At 53.7% G+C, this 21,376-nt stretch overlaps 4 protein-coding genes across 12 annotated transcripts in view; 2 read left to right on the top strand and 2 right to left on the bottom strand.

Moving 5' to 3' along the window:
* The window catches only part of EYA3 (EYA transcriptional coactivator and phosphatase 3), a 51,164-nt gene extending 39,628 nt beyond the window's left edge, over positions 1-11,536 (top strand). For all 8 annotated transcript variants that reach the window (XM_038160975.1, XM_038160981.1, XM_038160979.1 and 5 more), the window contains 10 exons: positions 383-566; positions 1,326-1,465; positions 2,522-2,605; positions 3,192-3,281; positions 3,701-3,759; positions 4,761-4,918; positions 6,434-6,548; positions 6,900-7,021; positions 7,278-7,378; positions 8,231-11,536. In XM_038160975.1, coding sequence (XP_038016903.1) covers positions 383-566; positions 1,326-1,465; positions 2,522-2,605; positions 3,192-3,281; positions 3,701-3,759; positions 4,761-4,918; positions 6,434-6,548; positions 6,900-7,021; positions 7,278-7,378; positions 8,231-8,311 — 1,134 coding nt within the window. In that variant the 3' untranslated portion in view covers positions 8,312-11,536. The remainder of the gene's footprint in view (positions 1-382; positions 567-1,325; positions 1,466-2,521; positions 2,606-3,191; positions 3,282-3,700; positions 3,760-4,760; positions 4,919-6,433; positions 6,549-6,899; positions 7,022-7,277; positions 7,379-8,230) is intronic.
* Positions 11,537-12,478: 942 nt separating this feature from the next.
* XKR8 (XK related 8) lies at positions 12,479-15,437 on the bottom strand. Its single transcript, XM_038160706.1, has 3 exons — positions 14,951-15,437; positions 14,192-14,388; positions 12,479-13,521 (listed from the first exon to the last, which is right to left on the bottom strand). Exons 1-3 carry the CDS (start codon positions 15,244-15,246, stop codon positions 12,782-12,784), a joined length of 1,233 nt encoding a protein of 410 aa, XP_038016634.1. The 5' UTR covers positions 15,247-15,437; the 3' UTR covers positions 12,479-12,781.
* Positions 15,438-16,446: 1,009 nt separating this feature from the next.
* Positions 16,447-20,415, bottom strand: RPA2 (replication protein A2). The gene is made up of 9 exons (XM_038160702.1): positions 20,331-20,415; positions 20,082-20,194; positions 19,907-20,008; positions 19,721-19,834; positions 19,198-19,272; positions 18,310-18,423; positions 17,910-18,020; positions 17,730-17,824; positions 16,447-17,060 (listed from the first exon to the last, which is right to left on the bottom strand). The coding sequence occupies exons 1-9, from the start codon at positions 20,344-20,346 to the stop codon at positions 16,976-16,978; spliced, it is 825 nt and encodes a 274-aa protein (XP_038016630.1). The 5' UTR covers positions 20,347-20,415; the 3' UTR covers positions 16,447-16,975.
* Positions 20,416-20,551: 136 nt separating this feature from the next.
* The window catches only part of SMPDL3B (sphingomyelin phosphodiesterase acid like 3B), a 7,848-nt gene continuing 7,023 nt past the window's right edge, over positions 20,552-21,376 (top strand). The window contains exons 1-2 of one of the 2 annotated variants that reach the window (XM_038160870.1): positions 20,552-20,580; positions 20,664-20,984. In XM_038160870.1, the coding sequence (XP_038016798.1) occupies positions 20,695-20,984 (290 nt within the window). In that variant the 5' untranslated portion in view covers positions 20,552-20,580; positions 20,664-20,694. The other variant, XM_038160872.1, reaches the window with a different exon arrangement.

Here is a 21,376-nt window from a genome sequence, read left to right as displayed (position 1 = left end):
AAGGTCACTTTCTGTCACTGTTAAATGCAAGACAAAACCACACATTCAGGAGCCCAGAGTGCACTGATGTCTTGGCATCCATTCAACTCCCCTGTTACTGTCACTTCATTCATTATGAATTAATTTTTGCAGACACTGGAAGCAGAGGAATGGCCCTGTGATCACTGGTGTCCTCTGCAGAGCCTGCCCGTGCAGAGCCATTGGGCAGCCAGAGCTCTCAGCCCTTTTTGGGAATGTCTTACATGTGCAGAATGAAACAGCATAAAGTCAGACTGTGCTCTTGCTGGGATTTTTCTTGGACAGGATATTCTAATACAAAAGTCAGAGATTCAGTGTTTTCTGCTTGAGGTGTCCTACCATCACTAACTCTTTCTCCCAACAGGAGTATCCTACCTACACCATCCTTGGCCAGACCCAGTACCAGACCTGCTACCCCAGCTCAGGCTTTGGAGTGGTGCCACCAGCAGACAGCAGCACGGAGAGCTTGGCATTAGCCAGCACCACGTACCCAGAGGAGAAACCAAATGCCCTGGTGCCAGCTCGGGCAGTGCAGAGACCTTCCTCTGGTGAGGCTGGGTCTGTGAAATCCCTCTGCTAAACAGTGCAGGGGGCAGCTGTGGGGAAACATCTCCAGAGGCTACCTGCAGCATCTTGTCATGCTGGGCCCAATGGGACACTTGCCCTCCTTGTCAGAACCTTCCCGAGACCTTCCTGGTCTCCCTGGTGTGCAGAGTATTATCGTGGGCCAGCCAAACTTATGTGTCAGAGGCCTTCTACTGCTGCCATTCCAGGACACCTAGCACTATCTGTGTGCCCCAGGGAGAGGGAGTACTCTGAACACCTGGCTGCAGGAGAGGATGATGCAGGAGGTGACGTCCTCTTTCCCTAGGAAGGATGTTCTTAGCAGTAGCAGAACAGGCTCCATCACATCTCCCTGTCAGTCATGGCCATGCTGCTTGGCCAAGGCTGTGTCTCCAGGGCCAACATCAGCACTGTTACTCTTTTATATTCTATATAAAACAGACATAGTTGAGTAATAGAGTAGTTCTAGGGTAGTGAAATGACTGCTCTGCTCTGGCTTTGCTCTGCAGGCAGTAGCTCTTGCAATAGCTCAGTTCTGGGGAACTAAATTGAGGAGACAGAGCTGTTTTGAAATGATGGGATGAAGAAATCCTGGTTTATGTTCTAATCAGGGTTCAACTACCACTGCATCCACATAGTAAAGTTACATATTAGCTTTTGCTGAGGTGGTTTGTGGCCAGTGCTGTACTGGTGTTTGTTTTGAGACACAAGGGGATGAGAGCTGTGGGATTTCTTTCTTCCAGGAGATGCATCCACAAGTCCTTTGCTACCAAGAGCAACAGCAAGTAAAGAGTTAGATGAGCAAGCAAGAAAAAACATCTCTGGAAAGAACAGAGGGAAGAGGAAAGCAGACACCTCCTCCTCACAGGACAGTGAACTGGAGGTAAATAGTCCCCAGCACTGGGGCTGTGGCTTTGTCTGCCTGAGCCATGGGAGCCTCCAGGGCTAAAGATCCTGTACCTAGACAGTGAGATCCTGTACCTGGTGATCTGTCCCAGCACTACCACATCCACCCAGGGAAGGAGGTTGTCTGTCTCCACTTGGAATCTCCCATGCTGCAAATTTCCCCTTCTTCTTCCACAGCAATTTTCCATCTGCCACTACTGAAAAGGATTTGTGTCTACCTCCTTTGCAGTTCCCTTTCAATTAGTTGTGGTCTCCTGCTGGATATCCCTTAGTCTCCTCTTTGCTGAGAGAAGCCATCCCAGTTTCCTTAGCCTCTCCTGTGGGCTGCTGACCATCTCAATAGCATTTTGCTGGCAACTCTCATTTCCTCACAGATCTCTGGGACCAGGAATGCAGTCTGGGGTAACCTTCCCAGTGCCAAATAGGTTGAGACAGCACCTCCTTTCTGGCACACGTGGCACACTCCAGCAGGAAAGTCACCTTTTCCACAGGGAGAGAGTGCTACTGGCTTGTCCTGGTGTCCAATTTTCCCTCCAGTTCCTTCAGCCTGGACTAGTGTAAGGGGTTTTTCCACCCTGCCTGTTGGCCCAGCTCTCAAAGTCCTTCTGTACCAGAACTCTGCCATTCCTCCTGGCAGCCCATTGCCTTATTTATAACAAAGGTTTCTCTGACAAACACCAAGGGCATGGCCCTGGTGCTCTCCAGATCACAGGACGTACACTTTACCTCAGCAGGGCTTTAAAATTCATTAGCACTCTTAAGTTTTACTTTCATATCTATAAAAGCAAGAGAAGCTTTTGAAATAGTTTGACCAAACAGCCATAGCCTGAATGTGTGCTTCTGTGGCAGTAAATAAACTGCAGTGCAATCAGCTGAAGAGTTGAATGTGTTCAGCCTGTAAGGTGACAACTGTTGTTCACACCTATTAAAGCATACTGCAGCTAACCACAAAATTAACTCTAAAACTTGTTCCTTTATTGCAGTTCAGTGCCTGGAATGTCTCAGCTCTTACCTGTTCTTGTTCTCTCTGCAGCGGGTGTTTCTCTGGGACCTGGATGAGACCATCATCATCTTCCATTCTCTTCTCACAGGGTCTTATGCTCAAAAATATGGCAAGGTAATGCTGTCTTTTCCATGGAAGAAAACCTATTTCTGTCATGCAGAATTAAATGTTAGTCTTTGAAAAAGGAATAGTTTTTTGGTTTTGTTGTTTTTTTTTTTTTTTTTTCTCTACGGTGGTACTTTTAAGTTGTTGGTAGTTTGGGGCAGGGAAAGAACTAAATTTGTCTTTATACAGAGCTAGGACATGGACATCACCAACATGCCCCTTCTTAAAATGCAAGTCTGTCAAACTGGTTTCACCCTCACTGGCAATAACTGAGGTCCTTGGCACATAGGGGAAAGAAGTGGTTTTTCTCTGCCAAAAAACATTGCAGATTTTTGAATGTATCTCATGTGCTCACTGTGAAAATGTATCAGTCTCTCCTGTGGGGCACTGAAGTGTTTGTTTTTTTGGATTTTTTTAATTGAGTTGTTTAAAATACTAGGGAAATTGTAGTTCACGTCATTGAATGTGTCTGGGATTGTGCCAGGTTTGATATTCAGTGGAAAACTCTGTGCAGTTTAACTGATGGGAGATTTATGACAATTCCCTCCTGCCTGTATCCACAGTGCATTTACATTTTCTTTTTGTGTTTTTCCAGGATCCAACTCTAGTGATTGGCTCAGGTCTGTCCATGGAGGAGATGATTTTTGAAGTTGCTGATACTCACTTGTTTTTCAATGACTTGGAGGTACATGGCAAATGTGTTTGAAAGGCAGAACTCCACGTTACCATGGCAGAATCACACCCCACTCTGTGAGGACTCTGTGCTTCAGAGCCTCTTACTGCTTGTTGTAAGCACAGCCAAATCAGGGAGGCACTGTTAACTGAGACAGGTGTTCTGCAGCCTTCCAGTGTCAGGAGCTCTCTCAGTTTCTGCTGGGTTTTTGCTGGAACCTGTACAAATGAAAAGAGTGATGTCTGATTGTCTGATTCATCTGTATTTGCATTTCTGGACTGGTGAGCGCTTGGCAGTGTGGCATGGCTTGTTGCTGTTGGGAAGTGTGAAGGGATTGGTTTCTATCACAGTTTCTTTAATCTGCAGATGTCAGTGTGTTTCTGGATTACCACAACATGACTTTATTTTTGGGGTTTTTTTGTCTTTAACAGGAGTGTGACCAGGTACACATAGAAGATGTGGCATCTGATGACAATGGCCAGGATCTGAGGTTGTACTGATGAATGCAGGAAATGTATTGCTGATGTAATCAGGTTTTGTGAAGACTTCAAATGCAGATGGGGTTCAGGGATGGAGCTCAGCATTGTGCCAGGGAATGAAACCTGGCAAAGTATTTGTTTGCTGGGGGGCATTTCTTTGAAGACCTAAAAAGCATTAAGAGTTTTGAAATGACACTGTGAATTACATTGTCCACTGTTAAATACTGCCTCTGTGCTCAGTGACCAGTGAGGAATGGAGAACCAGATCTCATGATGACAGCATTAGATTAGTAACCTAATCTAATGGCTACTCTAATTAGATTAGTGGAAAAAGTCCCTGCCTATGGCAGGGGTTTAGAATGAGATGATCTTGAAGGTCCTATCCAACCTAAACCATCCTGTGATTCCATGATCTTGACCTTTGAAAGTCCCCCTGTGGTTTGCATCCCTCTGAGAGCTTATGGTGCTCACTAGCAAACAGGGGGAGGTAGGCTTTTTACTGAGCTGAACTGGCTCATGAAGAAGTCTTGAGAAAGATCTGTCAGGGGGAAAGAAATACAGGGAAAGTGGTGAAGCAGGACTTGCTTTCTGCAGTTATAAGCTGGTGAAGCAGCTCATCTGCTTGTGGAGCTGCAGTTGTGATGGAAAGGCATGGATGCTGTGTTTGGAAGATGGTGTGCTGGGGTTTATTGCTGCAGGATGAGGAAGGGGTCAGTGGGAAGGATGCTCCATGGCAGAGGAGTGAGCAGCCAAAGAACAAAGGAGGGTTTTGTAGTGGAGGGTATGAAAAGAGTTGTATCAGTGCAGCAGTTCAGAGGCAGCAGCAGCTGTAGCTGGCTGTCAGCATGCCCACAGGAGCCAGGCTCTGCTCTCCAGGTGCCAGGCTGCTTGTGCAGCTCCTCTCCGAGGTGTTCTCCAGCTGCTGCCAGCCCTGCCATCAGCAGCCTCACCAGAAATGCTGCAGTGGTTGTGCTGCTGTGGCACAGCTAACACATCTGCTTTCCTGCAACAGCAACTACAACTTCTCCACGGATGGGTTCAGTGGCTCGGGAAGCAATGCAAACCACAGCTCCTCGGTGGGTGTGCAGGGGGTGGACTGGATGAGGAAACTGGCCTTCCGCTACCGCAGGGTACGCGAGATCTACAACAAGTACAAAACTAACGTTGGAGGTGAGTGTCACCTGCACTGAGGGCTGAGCACTGAGCAGAGCTTGTGGGGCCACACTCCATCCTTCCTCAGAGCTTTGGCTTTCCTGATGTGTGGACATGAGAAGTAAAGCATTCTCCTGGTGCTAACTGGGATCAAATTTCCATGGAATCTAAGAGAGTATGTCTTCCAAAACTGAGCAGTGTGCCAGTGCAGGCTGTGATTTACCGTGGAGATAAGGATGAGTACTCAGTCCTAGAGGCAAAGGTATGGTGCAGATAGTATCTCTTTGCTAATTGGGTATGAAAGGCTGCCTGGCACTCTGCTCAGCAGTGGCCTGGATGACTCATTTGCCCTGCTGCTCAGGAGGTCTCATTCTTGTCTCCACAAAGTCTGCCTTTGCTCATGCCATTGTCAGGAAATACGGGAGTCACCCCTGGGCTGTTAGGCCCACAGTTTGATATGACTTCTCTGCTCTCTGTCCACAAAGTCACTTAAAGCCATCTAGTTTTGCTTCCCTTTAACTCCAAAGCAGTCATAATCATGCAAACCATAGCGAGCAAATGGAGATGAATTTTCTGTTTAGTCTGAAGCTTGGCATTGCCACCCCTGGAAAAGGAACGTTGCTGGAGCAGCTCACCTGGTAGGGTGGCTTGGCCTGGTTAGTTGTGGGCTTGGATACCCTTTGCCTACACAAAAACCTTGATAAATGTATTTTTTGGGACATATTTCCTGAAAACCAGGTGTTCAAAGCTACAGCTTTCAGCCTTAAAACTCTGTCAGTATAGGTCTGCAGTTCAGTGTGCTGCAGTTACCTGATTTCTTGTAGGGGGGATCAGACCATGATTTCATATTTTGCTTATGGGAAACATGAATGCAGAGTTTTTCAGGAGCTGTGGAAAGCTACATGATGAAGCAGCTGTCAGTGCAGCCTGCTGTGGGTCCCTCTGTGGCCTCAGTGCAGAGGACTGGTGTAGCAGAAGGCTGGAGTGAGGGGGGCTCGTACCTCATGGATGGGAATTGGAGAGATGGGCAGGCTCCCAGAAATGGGCTCCGCTTCTGTCTGCTTTTAATTCAAAACTGGAAGCTTGAAGAAAATGGTATCTAAAAGCAATTACAAGCATGGGAATAAAAGAAGGGGGGTAGTTAAAAAAATATAAAAGGACTTAAAGTGGAAAGGGTCCTTGGAAAGCAGAAAGTCAGAGAGGGAGACTGTAGACTCCTTCCCCTGCTCTGTGGCCTTGGACCCCACTGTAAGTGCTTTGTAGGAGAGAAGTGCCTTTGCCTGCATCCTGAGAAATGCTTTGAAATAATCACAGATGAGTGTCTGCCCAGTTCCCACGGTCACAGTCCGGGATGGATGTCTGGGCCCGTTCATGTCACTGGGAGCTGGTTTCTTTCATTGCTTTGAGACAGACAGTCCAGCTTCCAGAGGCCTTCAGTTGTGTTATTTATTGCAGAGCAGGCAGCTGGTGCACTGGGGGACAGCCCTCCCTGTGTCAGACTTGCCAGGCAAACACATGTTCCTCACCCTGCAGGCCTGCTTAGCCCACAGAAGAGGGAAGCTCTGCAGCGACTGAGGACTGACATAGAAGTGCTGACAGATTCCTGGCTGGAAACTGCATTAAAATCCCTGCTGCTCATCCAGTCCAGGTATGGAACCTGGAAGTGCATGTGAGGCTTTCTCAGCCCTTTCTGGCCCTGGGGTGCAGCACTGTGCTGGGCACTGCTCCTGTCACTCTGCTTCAAAGTGACTGAGGGCAAGAAATTCACCTGTTTCTCTGCTGCAACACCTGTCGTTAGCAAGGTCCCCATGCTCACCAAATGGTTTTTCTGTCGGGGAATTCTGCCAGAAGCAAACAAGCAAAAATTGCAAAACCTTGTCCTAGAATGCCTCCTGAAAGCAGACAGCCCGTGGCACCTGGGCAAGCTGATCAGACTGCCTGGAGCAGTTCTGGTGCCATTCCTGTAGATGTGCTGTTACAAGTGTTTTTCTTCTTTCAGAAAAAACTGTGAGAACATCCTGATCACAACCACCCAACTGATGCCAGCTCTTGCCAAAGTTCTTCTGTATGGATTGGGCGAGGTGTTTCCCATTGAAAATATTTATAGTGCTACAAAAATAGGTAAGGGATTGTGCCAAGTCTGGCATTGTGCCATCTGCTGAGGATTAACTGGGATCTTTACATGGGGAAATGCCATTTCTGCAGCTGAGCAGCCCGTGCTGTGATCCACGTGGTGAAGGCTTCTGGCCTCGGGAGCTGAACTGGGTGCTAGCCCTGCCCAGTAAGACAAGAAGTGTTTCTGTACTGGGAGGAAGGGACCTTTCAGGCTCTGTTTCTCTCTGCCTGAGGCTCCTTACAGGGGGATTGTCTTTGGCAGGTAAAGAGAGCTGCTTCGAGAGGATCGTGTCACGGTTTGGAAAGAAGGTGACGTACGTGGTGATCGGAGATGGGCGTGACGAGGAGGTGGCAGCTAAGCAGGTGGGTCTGGCTGCACGGGTGGGGCAGTGCAAAGGGAACATGCTGGCAGGCTTTCCTTACAAGGACTCTTCTTCCAAGGCTGAGTTCTTCAGGCCAGGGCAGCCAGGAGCAAAGTTTGCCTTTGATGCAAGAGATCTTCCATTGTGTTGAGATGGGCAGTTTTCTGGCTCCTGGGTGTTGAAAGTTTCTCTTTTACTTTTGTTTAGGATTGCATATTACACTGTCCCTGTCAGCAGTGTCTTAGTATAGCATGTTGGATGTAGCATGTTGAAAGCTTGGACTCAGTGATCTTGAATGCCCCTTCCACCCTTGATGATTCCGTGGCTCTGTATGCAGATCAGAGCCTGTGACTGTCAGGATATTGCAGTTCCTCAGGAGTGTGGAGGAGTCAGGGCTCAGGAACAGCAGCAGATCAATACAGCACCTGCCATTAGGCTGGATTACAAACAAGCAGCAGAGAGATTGATTGATTTGGACAGGCCTGGATGGGCTGTTCACTTGTGCTAATTAGTAGTGAAGGGCAAAGATGACTGTAAGGACCTTGATCTGCAGGCTTCACCCGTTCTGCCACGTGCCAGAGCTGTCAGCCCTGGACAGGCATTCCTGGGTGCAGCAGCAGCAGCTCACAGCCAAGGTTTCCATTGTGAGCAGCTGACAGTCAGTGCTGGTGCCTGTCACACACAGCTGTGCACATAAGATGGGCTCCAGATACAGATGTGCACACGGCTGAGGTCTGTCCAGAGAGTGATGGGCTCAGAACCACCACTCTGCACAGCCCTGCAGCTCCACCCAGCCTGCTTCCAGCTCAGCTGAAAATCCCTGCCTAAGCCTGACTGTCCTCTCTCTTTACAGCACAACATGCCATTCTGGAGGATCACAAATCATGCTGACCTCGTGTCCCTTCACCAAGCCCTTGAGCTGGACTTCCTGTAAGAAGCTGGAGCAAAGACGTGACTGCAGCTCCCGCCAGCCCTCTCCATTACTGGGGGGACAGAAATCTCACATGTTTGGGGACTCACCTTTCAGCTTGATGAAGAAAACATACCTAATGCAAACTGTACAGTGGAATATGACAGCAGGTTGTTCCTTGGGAGCTTGGGCCCTGCCACGTCCAGAGGTGTCCTGTGAAGAAGCTCTAGACTCAGCAGAGCTAGAGCTTGTCTGCAGAAGGGACTTAAAGAGCCAGCTGAATGCAGGTGCCTCCAGAGGGAGGGGCCATAAACAGCAGATTTATGTGTAAGAGCCTTCTTCTTTCTATTCAGCTTAGTTGTAGAACCAAGTAAACACAAAAATTTATTTTTATAGGAAAACGCTGATGGCAGAGCTTAAACCTCCCTTGTTTTGCAAAGCCGAAGAGCTGTGGGTTTTTTTCATAGGAAATATTAATGAAAATGTCAAAAATACCTCTATTGCTGTAAAATGTGTCCTCTTTCCTTCCCTGGTTGTTCAAAACAGTTAATTTATTGCAATGTCCTTATGTTATTTCCTCAGTGTGGGATTACTGGAAAATATAAATGTAAGGGAATGCTTCTGGAATATGTGGTTCCTTGTAGAGGCAAGTATTGCTGTTCTGAGTTGATCCCAGTGGCTTCTAGTCAATGTGTGCAGAAGCCCTTTTAGGCAGCAGGAGATCACTGGATTTCAGCCTTTGTCTGGACTGTAGATCCTACAGATTTTCCCTGCAAAGAAAAATGAAATGGCCTCTGAACATCAGGTACAGCAGACTGGTGCAGACTGCTCAGATGTGAACTGAGTCCTCACCTGGACTAGGAATAATCTAATTCCTAAATCCTCATGAATGTTGCACAGAGAAGGCTCTGGCTATGGTATAACCTTCACCTCTGTGTTCCTGACCCTATTTGTAAGTTCCTTTTAGTAGAATCAGATTCAATTTTCTTATATTCTTTGCATTAGCCTAACTACATAGTGACAAACAAATGCCTTGTTAAGAGGGACTTAATTTTCTAAGACACTGTGACTTGGCAGCATGGAGCACTTGGGAGGGATGGTGATGCTGATTTTTCCGCAGCTGTCTCAGAGCAGAGGCTGGAGTCAGTGACCTGCAGCTCCCCTGGCCAGGAACAGCCAGCCAGGGACTGGGGCTGGCACAGGGGCTGGTTTTGTGCCAGCTCAGGCAGTGTTTGGTGGTCCCCCCCGTGCACCCTGATGGCACCAGATCAGCAGGTGCCCTGAGGACAGGTGTGTGCTGTGCCCCAGAACCTGCTGCTGCTGCTCCTGCAGAGCCAGGCCTGTGGCTGCTCCCAGACCCCTCCAGATCGTGGTCATCAGCCCCACATCAGCCATCAGGAGGCTGGGCTGAAAGTCTGTCACTGCAGGGAGGACACTGACCCATTTGCTGTGCCCATACAGGCAGGATGTGTTTGCTGCATTTCTTTCATGGCTTTAATTACTGAGGGTTAATTTCCATCAGTGCAGGGGAAGCTGCTAGGCCAGCTTTGCACAGGCTCTGCTGTGCCCTGGGGGCATCTGTTCCTGGGCCAGCTCCAGTGACCAGGGGGTAGAAGGTGCCTAGAGCCAGGGGTTTGGATACCTCGTGCTCAGGGACTGGACCTGGGAGGTTTATTTCACATGGTACCAGCTCCAATTTCTCCTTGGGTTTGGTTGGTTTTGGGTTTTTTGAGATTAATTAAATTGGAATCAAAGGCAATTCTCTTTCTCCAGGGTGGTCCCTGGAGTCAGGAGTGATCTGCTTTCCATTCAGCTCCTTGCCAGGAGTTGGCCTTGTGCTCTGATCCCAGGTGGATACTGGGTCTGTGTATTTCCCCAGGAGCTCTGCAGCAGGAACATGCTGTGTGGGAGCTGCTCATCCCATGAGGAAAATCTGAGGAGTCTGCTGTGGGTGTCACTGGGCAGCTCAGCAGAGGGAAGGGTGTTGGGCTGCCCGGGGGCTGCTGGCCCAGCAGAGCCCGGGGGCAAACAGGGGCTGGGAGTGCTCAGCAGGGGATTTGGAAAGGGGAGCAGGATCCAGGGGTGTTCTCTGTCTGCACCAAATGGAGAGCCAAGGTGTGTTTGCACCTGTTCCAAGGCAGCTGAGGCAGGTCCAGCTCCCTTACTGCTGGGTCCATAGGGTCCAGTTCCTCTGGGGTCCCTGTGAAGTGCCAGGGTGTGTGAGGAGCAGCCTCATTGCTCCCAGGCTGGAACTGTCACAGAGGATCAGGACTCAGTTGTAGTCACAGAAGAGAATGTGCTGACCTGAACATCCCTCAGCCCATCCAAAGGTCTCCTGTAAGCAGGTTGGGGAGCTGTCCCAGTCTGTGCAGCAGCCTGTTGGGAGCATATCTCATACTCCAGCTGGCTGAATTTGGGATTCAAACCTGTGCCTTAACCTCCCACCACCGGCACGGCCCACGTGCTGCCATCGGAGGCAGCCGAGCAGAGCCGTGCTGGAGAGGGGCTGGGTTTGCCCAGGCACTGGCAGCAGGTGCTGGACCTGCAGGCCTGAGCTGCCTGGCAGCTGGCTGTGCTTTGTGTTTGTTTACTTCAAATGTTTTAAGAAAATTTTAAGATGTTGGTAAAATTTTAGCTGAGTGTGGAACTCGCAGCCACTGACATTTCATACTGGTATTTATATGATGTTTCCTTGAATGTATGTAAAGTACTTTTATAACAGGAGGTTGATGGTACATTTCTGTGTTTGTTAATAAAGAGGTGACCTGGCTGTTTTATTTTTTCCTCTACTGGCTGAATTCAAGCCTTTTCCTGTCTCTTTTGAGGCAAGAACAGCATCTCTATCCAAGCATTGATTTACTCCTGTCTCTGTCACCAGTTCAGCTACAGTCAGGTCAGGGGTCATGGGAGAGCAAACCTGAACACCTGAAGGACAGTCAGCCTGGAGGCCCAGAGCACCTGAGCTCACCTGGGTCCTGCTGGCTTCCCCTTTAGCTTCAACACAGCCACAGAGGCTTTAAAAAACACCTGATCCACTAATATTTGTTGCCTCTAACAGCCCTTGGGGAGATGTCTGTGCTGGCACTGGTGGGAAGCAGTAGGACCCCTGGAGCCCACAGCACCTCTTCTGCTCTGCTATGAGGGGTGATCTCAGGTGCTGCTGGCTGTGGGGCCTTTGCCTGCTCATGGTCTGTAATGGGAACTGTCCTGTGAACTGGAAAAAAAAAAATAAAGTCTTTATTTTCTATAGTCAGTGCTTCAGCCTGTTCTCTGCCCCTGTGACAGCCCGAGCCAGGCCTGGCAGCAGCAGGAGCATTCAGGGTGCCACAGGTCACCGTGCAGCCACCAGAGCCCCCATGCTCCTGGGGAGTCCTGGGGAGCCAGTGGGGCAGGGACCTGCTCCTGGGCCCTGCTGAGGTGCCCAGGGCAGGCACATGGTGCTTCCTGCAAAAAACCTTCCCTTCCCATTTGCTTTGGCACAAGGCAAGGCCTCTCTCCCACCCTGTGCTGCTGGCCTTGGGCAGGGCTGAGCTGCTTACAGGAACAGCTGTGCAACAGCATTTCAGCTGCTCCTCCAGCTGCATTCCAGATGCCTTCCCTGGCTCGAAGTTTCCTCCTGGGATGGGCTGCTGGGAGGGATTTGATGGAGATGGGGGGAAGGAGCCAAAGGTCAGTGCTGTGGGCAGCCAGGATGTGCCACAGCTGCCAGCTGGGCAACAGCTCTGGGGCTTGGGCACTGAGCTGGGTGGAGGCAGCCCCACCTGGGGAGTGCGGGTGGGTGTCTGTGCCCCGGAGCTGGCACAGCACTGAGCCCACTGCTGACCACACTGACCACAGCCACCAGTGGCTGAGAAATGCTGTGGCCAGCTCCAGCCTGGTCACGGCCTTGGGAGCACGGCCCGGGCTGTGGTGGTGGGAATGGCAGCCAAGGGAGCAGGAGGTGTCCATAATAAGCAGGAAGCCCTGAGCCACCCTGCAGCCACTCCTCCCAGCACAGGCCTCCTTCCCCATCCCTCCCTGAACGCACTGATAACAGGTGAGCTTTGACCTTAACACCACAACTAACACAGGGAGGAAAATCCTGGCTGGAAATAGAAAGGTCAGATAGCCACAACCATGGAGGAAACAGGTCCTCCCTGCCCCACCACCCATAACCCAGCACAGCAATGGCAGCAGCAGGCACAGAGAAAATAAAACAGTGCTCTTGTTTTCATTTTTCTTTTTTGAAAAAGCTAGTAATAAATAACAAGAAAAGTTGACGCAGCAGTGCAGCCATACGCTACAGTGTGCAGGACTCTCCACAAACACTGTGGCTTCCCCAAGGGTACAGCCACGGGAGCCATGCTGAGTGCCATGGGACTCACTGCGTGTTTCCACATCACCCCTGGTTTCTGCCAGCTCCCTCCAGCCTCCAAAACAACAGCCTGGGGGGCACCACCAGGGGCACACCAACAGATCTACCTCCCCCCTCATGTCCCTTTAGAGGAGCTGCCCTCAGACAGCAGACTCTGCAGCAGCAGCCCCATTCAGCGTGTGCTGCTGTGCCGGCTGGGACAAGGAGAAGTGGGTCTGGGCCAGCCGCTGCATCCGCCCGTTCACCAGCTCTGGTTCCAAAAACGAGCGGAACTCCACCCCATCCCCCCCTCCATTGGCGTCCACCTCGTCGTATCTGCCCTCCTGCCGCACCCGCGCCTTGGGGTGCAGCCATTTGTAGTAGGTGGCCCTCAGCCCCAGCCCCAGCAGGTAGCAGGGCAGGGCTGCAGAGACCACGGGGACGAGGTATGAGCGCTCCTCCTCGGGAGCCCGGCCCCAGAGCCAGGCGAGGCCCAGCAGCGCGCTGTCCACCAGCATGAAGCCGTGGTAGATGATGCTGCGGTGCAGCGTCCTCCCCTGCGCCACGTTGAACCAGCTGAAGTAGAGGATCACGGCCACCATGGCCCGGTACAGCTGCTCGGGGCCAGCTGATTCCATGAAGTCCGTGCCCTGCAGGCTGACCCAGAGGAACATGGCCAGCCACACCAGTAGGAAGTGCACAGCCACACCGTAGGGCCAGAGCAGGGCGAAGAGCGCGACCGCCAGGATGCGGGGGCAGATGAGGAGGAGGTTCCACAGGAAGTAGATGATGGAGGAACCCAGGCTCAGCTCGTACTTGTCCTGCAGGAAGGAGCGCAGGGACTGGTGGTAGTCCAGCAGAGACCAGGACACACACAGGAACGCCGTGCCCATCCCCAGGCCTGCAAACACACAGGTGAAAATGCTGAGGGGGGTCAAAGGGTGGCCCAGCCTGGCTCAAACCTCTCCCTGCCCACCACTGCTAAAATGAGTTTTCCCCCAGCTCACAAAGCAGCCGCTGTCAGGGTCAGAGCATCAGCCCCTGCATCTCTCCCCTGACCTGAGGACAAGGAGGCTGGTGCCTGGCCTTGCTCAGAAGAAGGGGAAGAAGTGCTGGGATTGAACAGCTCTGCAGAACCCATCTCCCAGGCATGGAAGCCCTCAGCCCACACAGGCAGGTGAGTGCTGGCTCCCACGTTGCTGGGCTCCCCATTTCCCTGCAATGATACCTGCTCCCCACCCTGGGAAGGGCACCACAGCCCCCGCTCAGCGGCCTGTGCTTCACCCATACCAACATCAGCAGCTCCCTACTCCCCAGGCACATAAAGAATGACCACAGTGGTCCCACAGCTTCAACCCCCCCACCCCAAGCCCAGCATGGTCCATTGGAGCATGTGAGTGCAGGACAGGGGTCCACTCTATAGCGTGACATGTCAAAGGAAGGAGTGACACGGGAGCAGAAGGACACTGCAAGTGTCTTGCTGGGTCCTCCAGCCCCTGGACAGCCTGTCTGATCTGCCCCACCCAAGCCTGTACCCCCACAGCCCCCTCCCTTGCCCCCAGTCCCCTCACCCTGGGAGAGCTCAGCCTTGTTTGTCCGCAGGATAATGTAGAGGAGCAGGGTGAGCTGCGGGGTGTTCTCCAGGAAGGTCTCGAAGAGACGCAGCATGCTGATGTCGTGGGAGAGGAAGGCCATGTGTCTCTGCTCATCCTCCTCCTCTGCCTTTGCCCAGCACACCCTCCAGCCCACCTTCAGCGCATAGAGGCACCTGTGTGGGGACCAGCTGCTGGTGAGGGGCCACGCAAGGCACACACCTTGGTCCCCATGCTGCCCTGCCAGCTCAGCAAACTCCTGACAGGACAACAAACCCCACTAAACTATGTCCAAAGCCCTCCTTCCCCTGCTCAAACCACACACCACAGCAGCCACACGATGCCCAGCCACGGGTGAAGTGTAAGTGTAAAACACTGAGCATTGATCTCGGCGGAGCTGCCCGGATTATTCCCTTCCCCCGGCTCGGCCTCGCTGCTCCCCTCAACTGCCGGCAGCGCCGGGGCCGTGACGAGGTTTCGGGGCGCTGCTCCGTTTGTCCGCAGGGCAGCGGCAACAGCCCCGGGAGACAGAGCAGAGCCCGAGGGAAACTCCCCTCGCTCCCACCGGCACTCTCCGTCCGGCCCCAGCCGGGCTGGGCCGATCCGCTCCGCGCGGGAGCGTCCTGGCCCTCCGACAGCCGAGGCACCGCTCGCCCCCATCCCCGGCTGCCGGGAGGGGCCGAGAGCCACCGGGGCAGGCTGGGGCGGAGCGGGAAACTCGGAGCGGGGCTGCCGTACCTAAAGAAGAAGCCGAGCTGTAGGAGGTGCAGGGCGGCGAGCAGCGGCACGGGCACGGCGGGGCGCAGGGCGGGCGGGTCGGAGCGCAGCCAGAGCCAGCTGCAGGCCTGGGCGGCGGCCGAGGCGGCGGCGAGCAGCGACAGCGACAGCGCGGCCCAGCCGGGGTGCCCGCGCCGCGCGTACTCCGCCGCCACCCACCCGTCCATGCACAGGTCCAGGGTCGCCGCCGCCGTCCCCGCCGCCGCCAGCGCCAGCTGCAGCGGCCCGAACCGCGGCGGGGCGGTTCGCGGAGACATCGGGGCCCCGCGGCCCGGCCCGGAACCGGCGGTGGCGGCGCCGGCACGGGCCGGACCCACCCCCGGACAGGGCCCGCCCCGAGCAGCCCCACCCCGGGCTGTGCGACCGCCCCGGAGCGGCAGCCTCGCCCCGGCCCGTGTGCCCGCCCCTGGGCCTGGCCCCGGGCTGTGTGCCCGCCTCGGGCCGTGTGTCCCCCCGGGCTGTGTGACCGCCTCGGGCCGTGTGTCCCCCCCGGGCTGTGTGACCGCCTCGGGCCGTGTGTCCCCCTCGGGCGGCCCCACCCCAGCCCGTGTGCCCGCCCCTGGGCCCGGCTCCAGGCCGTGTGTCCCCCCGGGCAGCCTCGCCCCGGGCCGTGTGACCGCCCCGGCTCGGCAGCCCCGGCTCCGCTCCCGCCGCCGGAGCAGCCCCGGCCGCAGCCATTTATCCAATTGCACAGCTGTTCTGGCTGTAAGCAATTCCGCTCATCTTCACTTACGAAAATCATCGGGGATTTCCTTCCTAACCTGCACACCTCCTACAAAAAGGAAATTACAGTACTTTTGGCTTCTAGATATGCTGAACGCCATAGCCAAACGTTCACTTGTTACACACCTACTGCACAGCCACAGAGGTGCACCACGGGCTACAGATGGGCCACTGAACCCAAGCACAACACTGGGACTGGCCCCAGCCGTAACTCCTGGCAGAGCAGAGCAGAGGCCCTGGGGCTCCCTGCCAGCCCCATGGACGAGCCCACAAGGAACTGCCTTTGCAAAGCCAGGTCCTTTACGAGTCCTAGGCAACAGAAACTCTACCCTACCCTTGGAGCTCCTGAACACCCAGAGCTCACCAGACTGTGAGCCCTCTGAACCGAGCCTTATGTGCACACACTGCTATTCCAGCAGGCCCCGTGTCCCTGGGCCTTTAGCAAGCTGCAGTGGAAGGGCAGGTCAGCACAGCACTGCACAGCAGAGCAGCTGTTCTGGTGGCAGAAATGGTTCTGGCCCTATTTGGAACACTGATGCATGTTCTTTTCTTCAGTAGTACAATTATTTAATTTCTCACTGGCCAGACATTCATTTCAGTTTGAACCTTCAAAGTAAAAAGCTAAGGAAAAAAATAAGAATAGTTAAACTGAAAGTATGAGCTGTGCTTTTATCCCCAGGTTTTGTCAAGCGTTTTTTTCTTCAAGGCAGAGAAGCCTCTAGAGTCACACATGATGCAAGGTGCCCCAAGTTAACATTTTATTGGAAAAGCTCTAGTTAACAAGATCAGCTCTAGTACAAATATAGATTTAAGTGCACAAACTAAAAAATAAAAACATCTTCTCATGATTGCTGTACATCAGTGGAAGATTACTCTGGGCTACCCACTTTGTGAAGAAAACGGAATGGAAGCTGAGTTAGGAGAAACAGCTGTAGAAATAAAAGACAAATCATACAGAGGCTCTTCTTTCTAACAGGCACTCTCTAAGGAGCCAAAACAAAGTTAAAGGTCTGAAGCTTTGAGGAGTTCAGTTTTCCCATGTCTGTTTATACTTTCAGTCACATGGTCACAGCATAGCATCAGGTCCAGTTACCAGAATCACACACATGCTGCTCACCCTTGAATTCCAAGGAGTTGGCATTCACCCAGTAACCAGGACTTCCCACAAAGAGCAAACGTCACTTTCCATGTAACAGAGCTCAGCAAGGTATCTTGAAACATGGACAAACATTTGCTTGGAACTAAAATCAGATGGAAGGAACTTTACTCGGCATCCGTTGACTTATAGTGATCATCATCCACCGTGGAGTAGATGTGTCCCTCGCTGCTGAGGAATTCCACAGCTTGCCTTGAAGAAAAACCCCACAGCTGGTAACTACTGAGCAAAGGGAGGTAAGCCACCACCTTCCTGCCAGGTGATTCCCATTTACAGACCACATCCCCAGAGCTCCCTCTGGGCAGCTGCCCAGGGAAGCTCTTGGTGTCTCTGTCCCATGAGCAGTGATGTGACAGAGGAAGTTTCTCCAGAGCTATGGCAACGTGCTCCCCCTGAAGCTCAGACTCTGCTTGAGTCATCATTCTGCACTTCCTACGTAGTACCCACCACTCTGCTCCAGAGGGAACAGAACATACAAAGGTCATGGAAGGTAATGACAACTTTTGTAAGTCTTGAGAAGATGTTATGAGACAGTGAAGTAGAATAGAAGAGACTGTTCCTACATTTTTATCAGTGTGCAGAGAGCAAGGCAGTCTTTGAGCAGGAGAAATGCTACTGAGGCACTGCAGTACATTGCCACTGAACTGATAAACAGCTTGTTTTGAAAACAAGGAGCAAAGCAACTGGCAACAGCTCACTCAGGACAGTCAATCTTTCAAAAGCTATGGCTCCTGTGCTGCTGGGACCACCTGAATTACCCACCCCGATTCACAGCTGAGTGTCTGGGCTTGTCCACTGTTCTCTCTGCCTCTGGAAGGACTGCCTGGATTCCCATAGCATCCTTCCTTTCTACACACTTACTTGATCGTTGACATACTCATACTGTGGAGCTGGAGCTTCAGGTCTTGTAGACTCATCCCCTCTGGGACATGGCAGCTTTTGATCAAGTTCAGCACCTGGATGAGCAAGAACCACAGCAGATCACATCAGAGGAGCCTCTGCTGCCACTGCTGCGCTCCCAGAAGAGCTGCTGGCACCCACCTGGCTCTGGTGCGCCGTCAGCCCGTTCACTGGCAGGCTGCCACCTCCTCCGTAGCCGCCCATGTCACTTATCCCAGTGGAGGAAAATGACTGTGGCACTCTTGATGCTGACTGCAATCAGGAGAAAGAAAGTGCTGTGGTTACCCAGGCTGCCCAAGCCCGCAGAGTTAAAGACTCACTGTTATTTCTAAGCCAGCAAGTGAAAATAGCTTCTTGTGGAAGCAGATTGCAATGCAATCTCTCTCCAAGGAAGCCAGGACTCCCGTTACACCTCCAGTGTTGCCCAGCTTTACACTCTCCAGCCCCACAACGAGGGAACTTTCCCAGAGAAAGGTCCCTCTTCGGGAGATCACCAGTCACCCAGGAAGGGCCACGATGGAATCAGGGTCTTTGTACATACCATAAGATTTTTTCTGAGGATCATGTGTGCATTGACAATTTCCAGTATGTGTGTGGTGAACTCATTCATGTTTTCCAGTGGCATGATCTTAAATGCTACCAAACTCTTCTTATTCTTTCAGAGGAAAAAAAAAAAAAACAACAACAACAAAAAAAAAAACAACAAACACAAAACAAAGAAAACAATTTACAGCACAGCAACACAAAGATGCCTAACAGCCAACCCAGCCATTTCCTCCAGGAGTGTGGGACAGCAGTGGGGAGAGAGCTTCTCTGCATGCAGCTCATCCAAAACCTTCTGACCTACATTTGTGCTGGTTTTGGCTGGGGTACAGTGGCATGGGCTGGTTTTGACTAGTGCTGGAAACAGTGCTGGTAACACAGGGATGTTTCAGTCATTGCTCACCAACCCTTGCACAGAGCCAAGGGCTTTCCTGCTTCTCACACAGCTCCACCAGTATTAAACTGGGAGGGGACAAGGAGCTGTGAGGGGAAACAGCTGGGAGCCCCCATGCTCCACAGGAAAACCCAGACCAGCCAGTGTCATGCTCAGTTATAAAACTGATGAAAGAAGGAGGAGGCACACCTGCCTGCCCATGGGAAGTGTGGAATGCATCCCCTGTTTTGCTTTACTTATTAAACTGCTTTTATCTGATCTCATGGGTTTTCTCACTTTGACCCTTCTGATTTCCCCCCATCCCACTGGGAGCAAGCAAGCAGTGGGGGAGAGATGTGATTTTGAAAGACAATAGAGACAGAGTCACTCCTCTTTCTAACCAGCTGGGACTTGACTGCACGTTGCCTTAATGCACATATACCATTATTTGAGTATTTGCACCACATGTACTGCAAGTCCTACAAGACTCACACACAGGTAACACGGCCTTACCTGGAAGGACCGAAGGTGACCAGCTACTTTAACATAAGTTCCTGGAGGTACCACAACATTCTCGCCTCCTGCCTCCTAACAGAGAAGGAAAAACAGAGGTTTGCTGTTTCCTGTTTCCATTTCTCAATTATCACAATAAGCAACTTAGCAAAGCAGGCTCATCTCAAACAAGCAAACAACGAGCATTCCTGTGTCATGCTAAACTTGCAGTAAGGCAGTGAACATCTGCCCGATTGCCCTCCCAAAACTGTTCAACTGAACTCAGCTATACTGAACAGGCAGACACCACCAGTGATCTCTGCTACTGCAGCATCTGCCTCAGATTTCTGAGACATGTTATCCTTAAAATACTCTCCAGAAAAGCCACACCTTCTGGATTCAAAAAGCTCTGTGAGAAGCAGGGAGCTGGGGCTCATCAATGACCCTTACAGGTTCCTTCCAGTCCACTGTGTAATTCTACAGCTTTTCTCACTGCTCCCCAAAGCTGCTGAAGAAGCCCGCTCACAGCAAATCCAACGCTTACATCAGTATCGACCCACTGCCTGACGTCCATCGGGGCTGCTGTCATGTCGTCCACCTTGTAGAGGATGTTGGTGGGCGCCTTCTCGGCGTGCCGGACGATGCCCACGATGGTGACCTGCGGCGGAGAAGGAAGGGTCACTGGGGCCGGCCCCGGGCGCGCCCCGGCCGCGGCCGCCCCGGCGCTCACCTGCGAGATCTCCACGTCGCAGATGCGGAAGGTCTCGTCCACCTGCTCGGCCGCCAGCAGCTGCGACACGGTGCAGGGCACGATGTTCTGCGAGCGGCTCCGCTGCAAGGGGCGGAGGGGCGGTCAGAGCCGGCCCCGCGCCCGGGCCCCGTCCCGCGGCCCCCGCCCGGCCTACCTGCTTCTTCTCCGCCTGGCCGCCGGCGGGCGACCCGAACCCGCCCGGGGACTGCGTGTAGCCGCCCGGGAGCCCCGCGCCGCCCACGTTACCGTACCCGCCATCGAAGTTCCCTAAGGGGGGGAGAGAGAGGGACCGTGACGCGGTGGCGGGGACACAACCCCCTTCCCCGGCGCTGCCGCCATCACGGGAGGCGGCCCCTCGGGCCCGCGGCCCCCGGAGGCGGCGAGCGCGGCGCGGCCCGCGCACCGTGCCCGCTCCACATGGCGCCGCTCCGCACCGCCGCCGCCCGCGCGCCGGCCCGCGCGCCGCCGCCTGCCGCCCAATCCGCCAGCGCCGCTCTGCCGGCCAGCAGCCAATCGCGTCCCTCCGCCTTCCGGCTCCGTCCAATAGCAGGAGGATGCGCGGAAGCCGCCGCCGCCATTTTAAGAGCGGGCGCTGCCCGGCCTGGCATGGATGGGGCGGGACCAGGGGCGGGGCCAGGTGCCATCAGGGCCAGGTGCCGGTAAGGGCCAGGTGCCGGTAAGGGCCAGGTGCCATCAGGGCCAGGTGCCATCAGGGCCAGGTGCCGGTAAGGGCCAGGTGCCGGTACAGGCCGGGCGGCGGTGTCGCCATGCGGCCGGGCCAGCTCGCGGTGCTGCTCTCGCTGTGCCTCCTGGCCGTGGCTCTGCCCCGTGCGTGCGGCGGCTCCGGGCGGTTCTGGCACCTCACGGACCTGCACTGGGACCCCGGGTACGAGGCGGCGGCGGCAGCGGGGCGGCCGTGCCCCTCGGGCGGCGCTCGGGCCGGGCCCGCCGGGCCGTGGGGCAGCTACCTGTGCGATGCGCCCTGGAGCCTGCTCCGCTCGGCCGCCCGGGCCATGCGGGGCCGCCTGGCCGCGCCGGACTTCGTGCTCTGGACCGGGTGAGACGGCCCGAGGGACACCGGGGCTGGGCGGGAGAGGGGCAGTACAGCCCAGAAGGAGCTCGTGGTGGGTCAGGGCTCTTTCCATGGGCCCCGCTTTGGAAAGGAGAGGGGAGAATAATGCCCTCGTAATGCCACACGGGTTTGGAGGAAAGCACAACCCCAGCGAGGGCGCTCGACACCGGCAAGACGCTCGTGGCGGCGAGGTGACAAAAGGATCGCAACTCACTGTCCGTCCTCTGGGCATCCTGCCCGGCCGTGTGTGATCCCACAGTGAGTCCGAGTCCCTGGAATGCCCAGGGGAAGGAGCTGCGGGCTGTGTGTCCGTGCATCCAGCCCTGCCGGTCGGAGCAGTGGGAACGGAGCACAGGAAAGCAGCTTGCAGCATTTCT

Source organism: Motacilla alba, chromosome 23 (genome assembly GCF_015832195.1).
Source record: "Motacilla alba alba isolate MOTALB_02 chromosome 23, Motacilla_alba_V1.0_pri, whole genome shotgun sequence".
In the NCBI taxonomy this organism is placed as follows: Eukaryota; Metazoa; Chordata; class Aves; order Passeriformes; family Motacillidae; genus Motacilla; species Motacilla alba.
The sequence above is the reverse complement of the archived record's forward strand: the minus strand, read 5'-3'. Positions and strand labels throughout refer to the sequence as shown.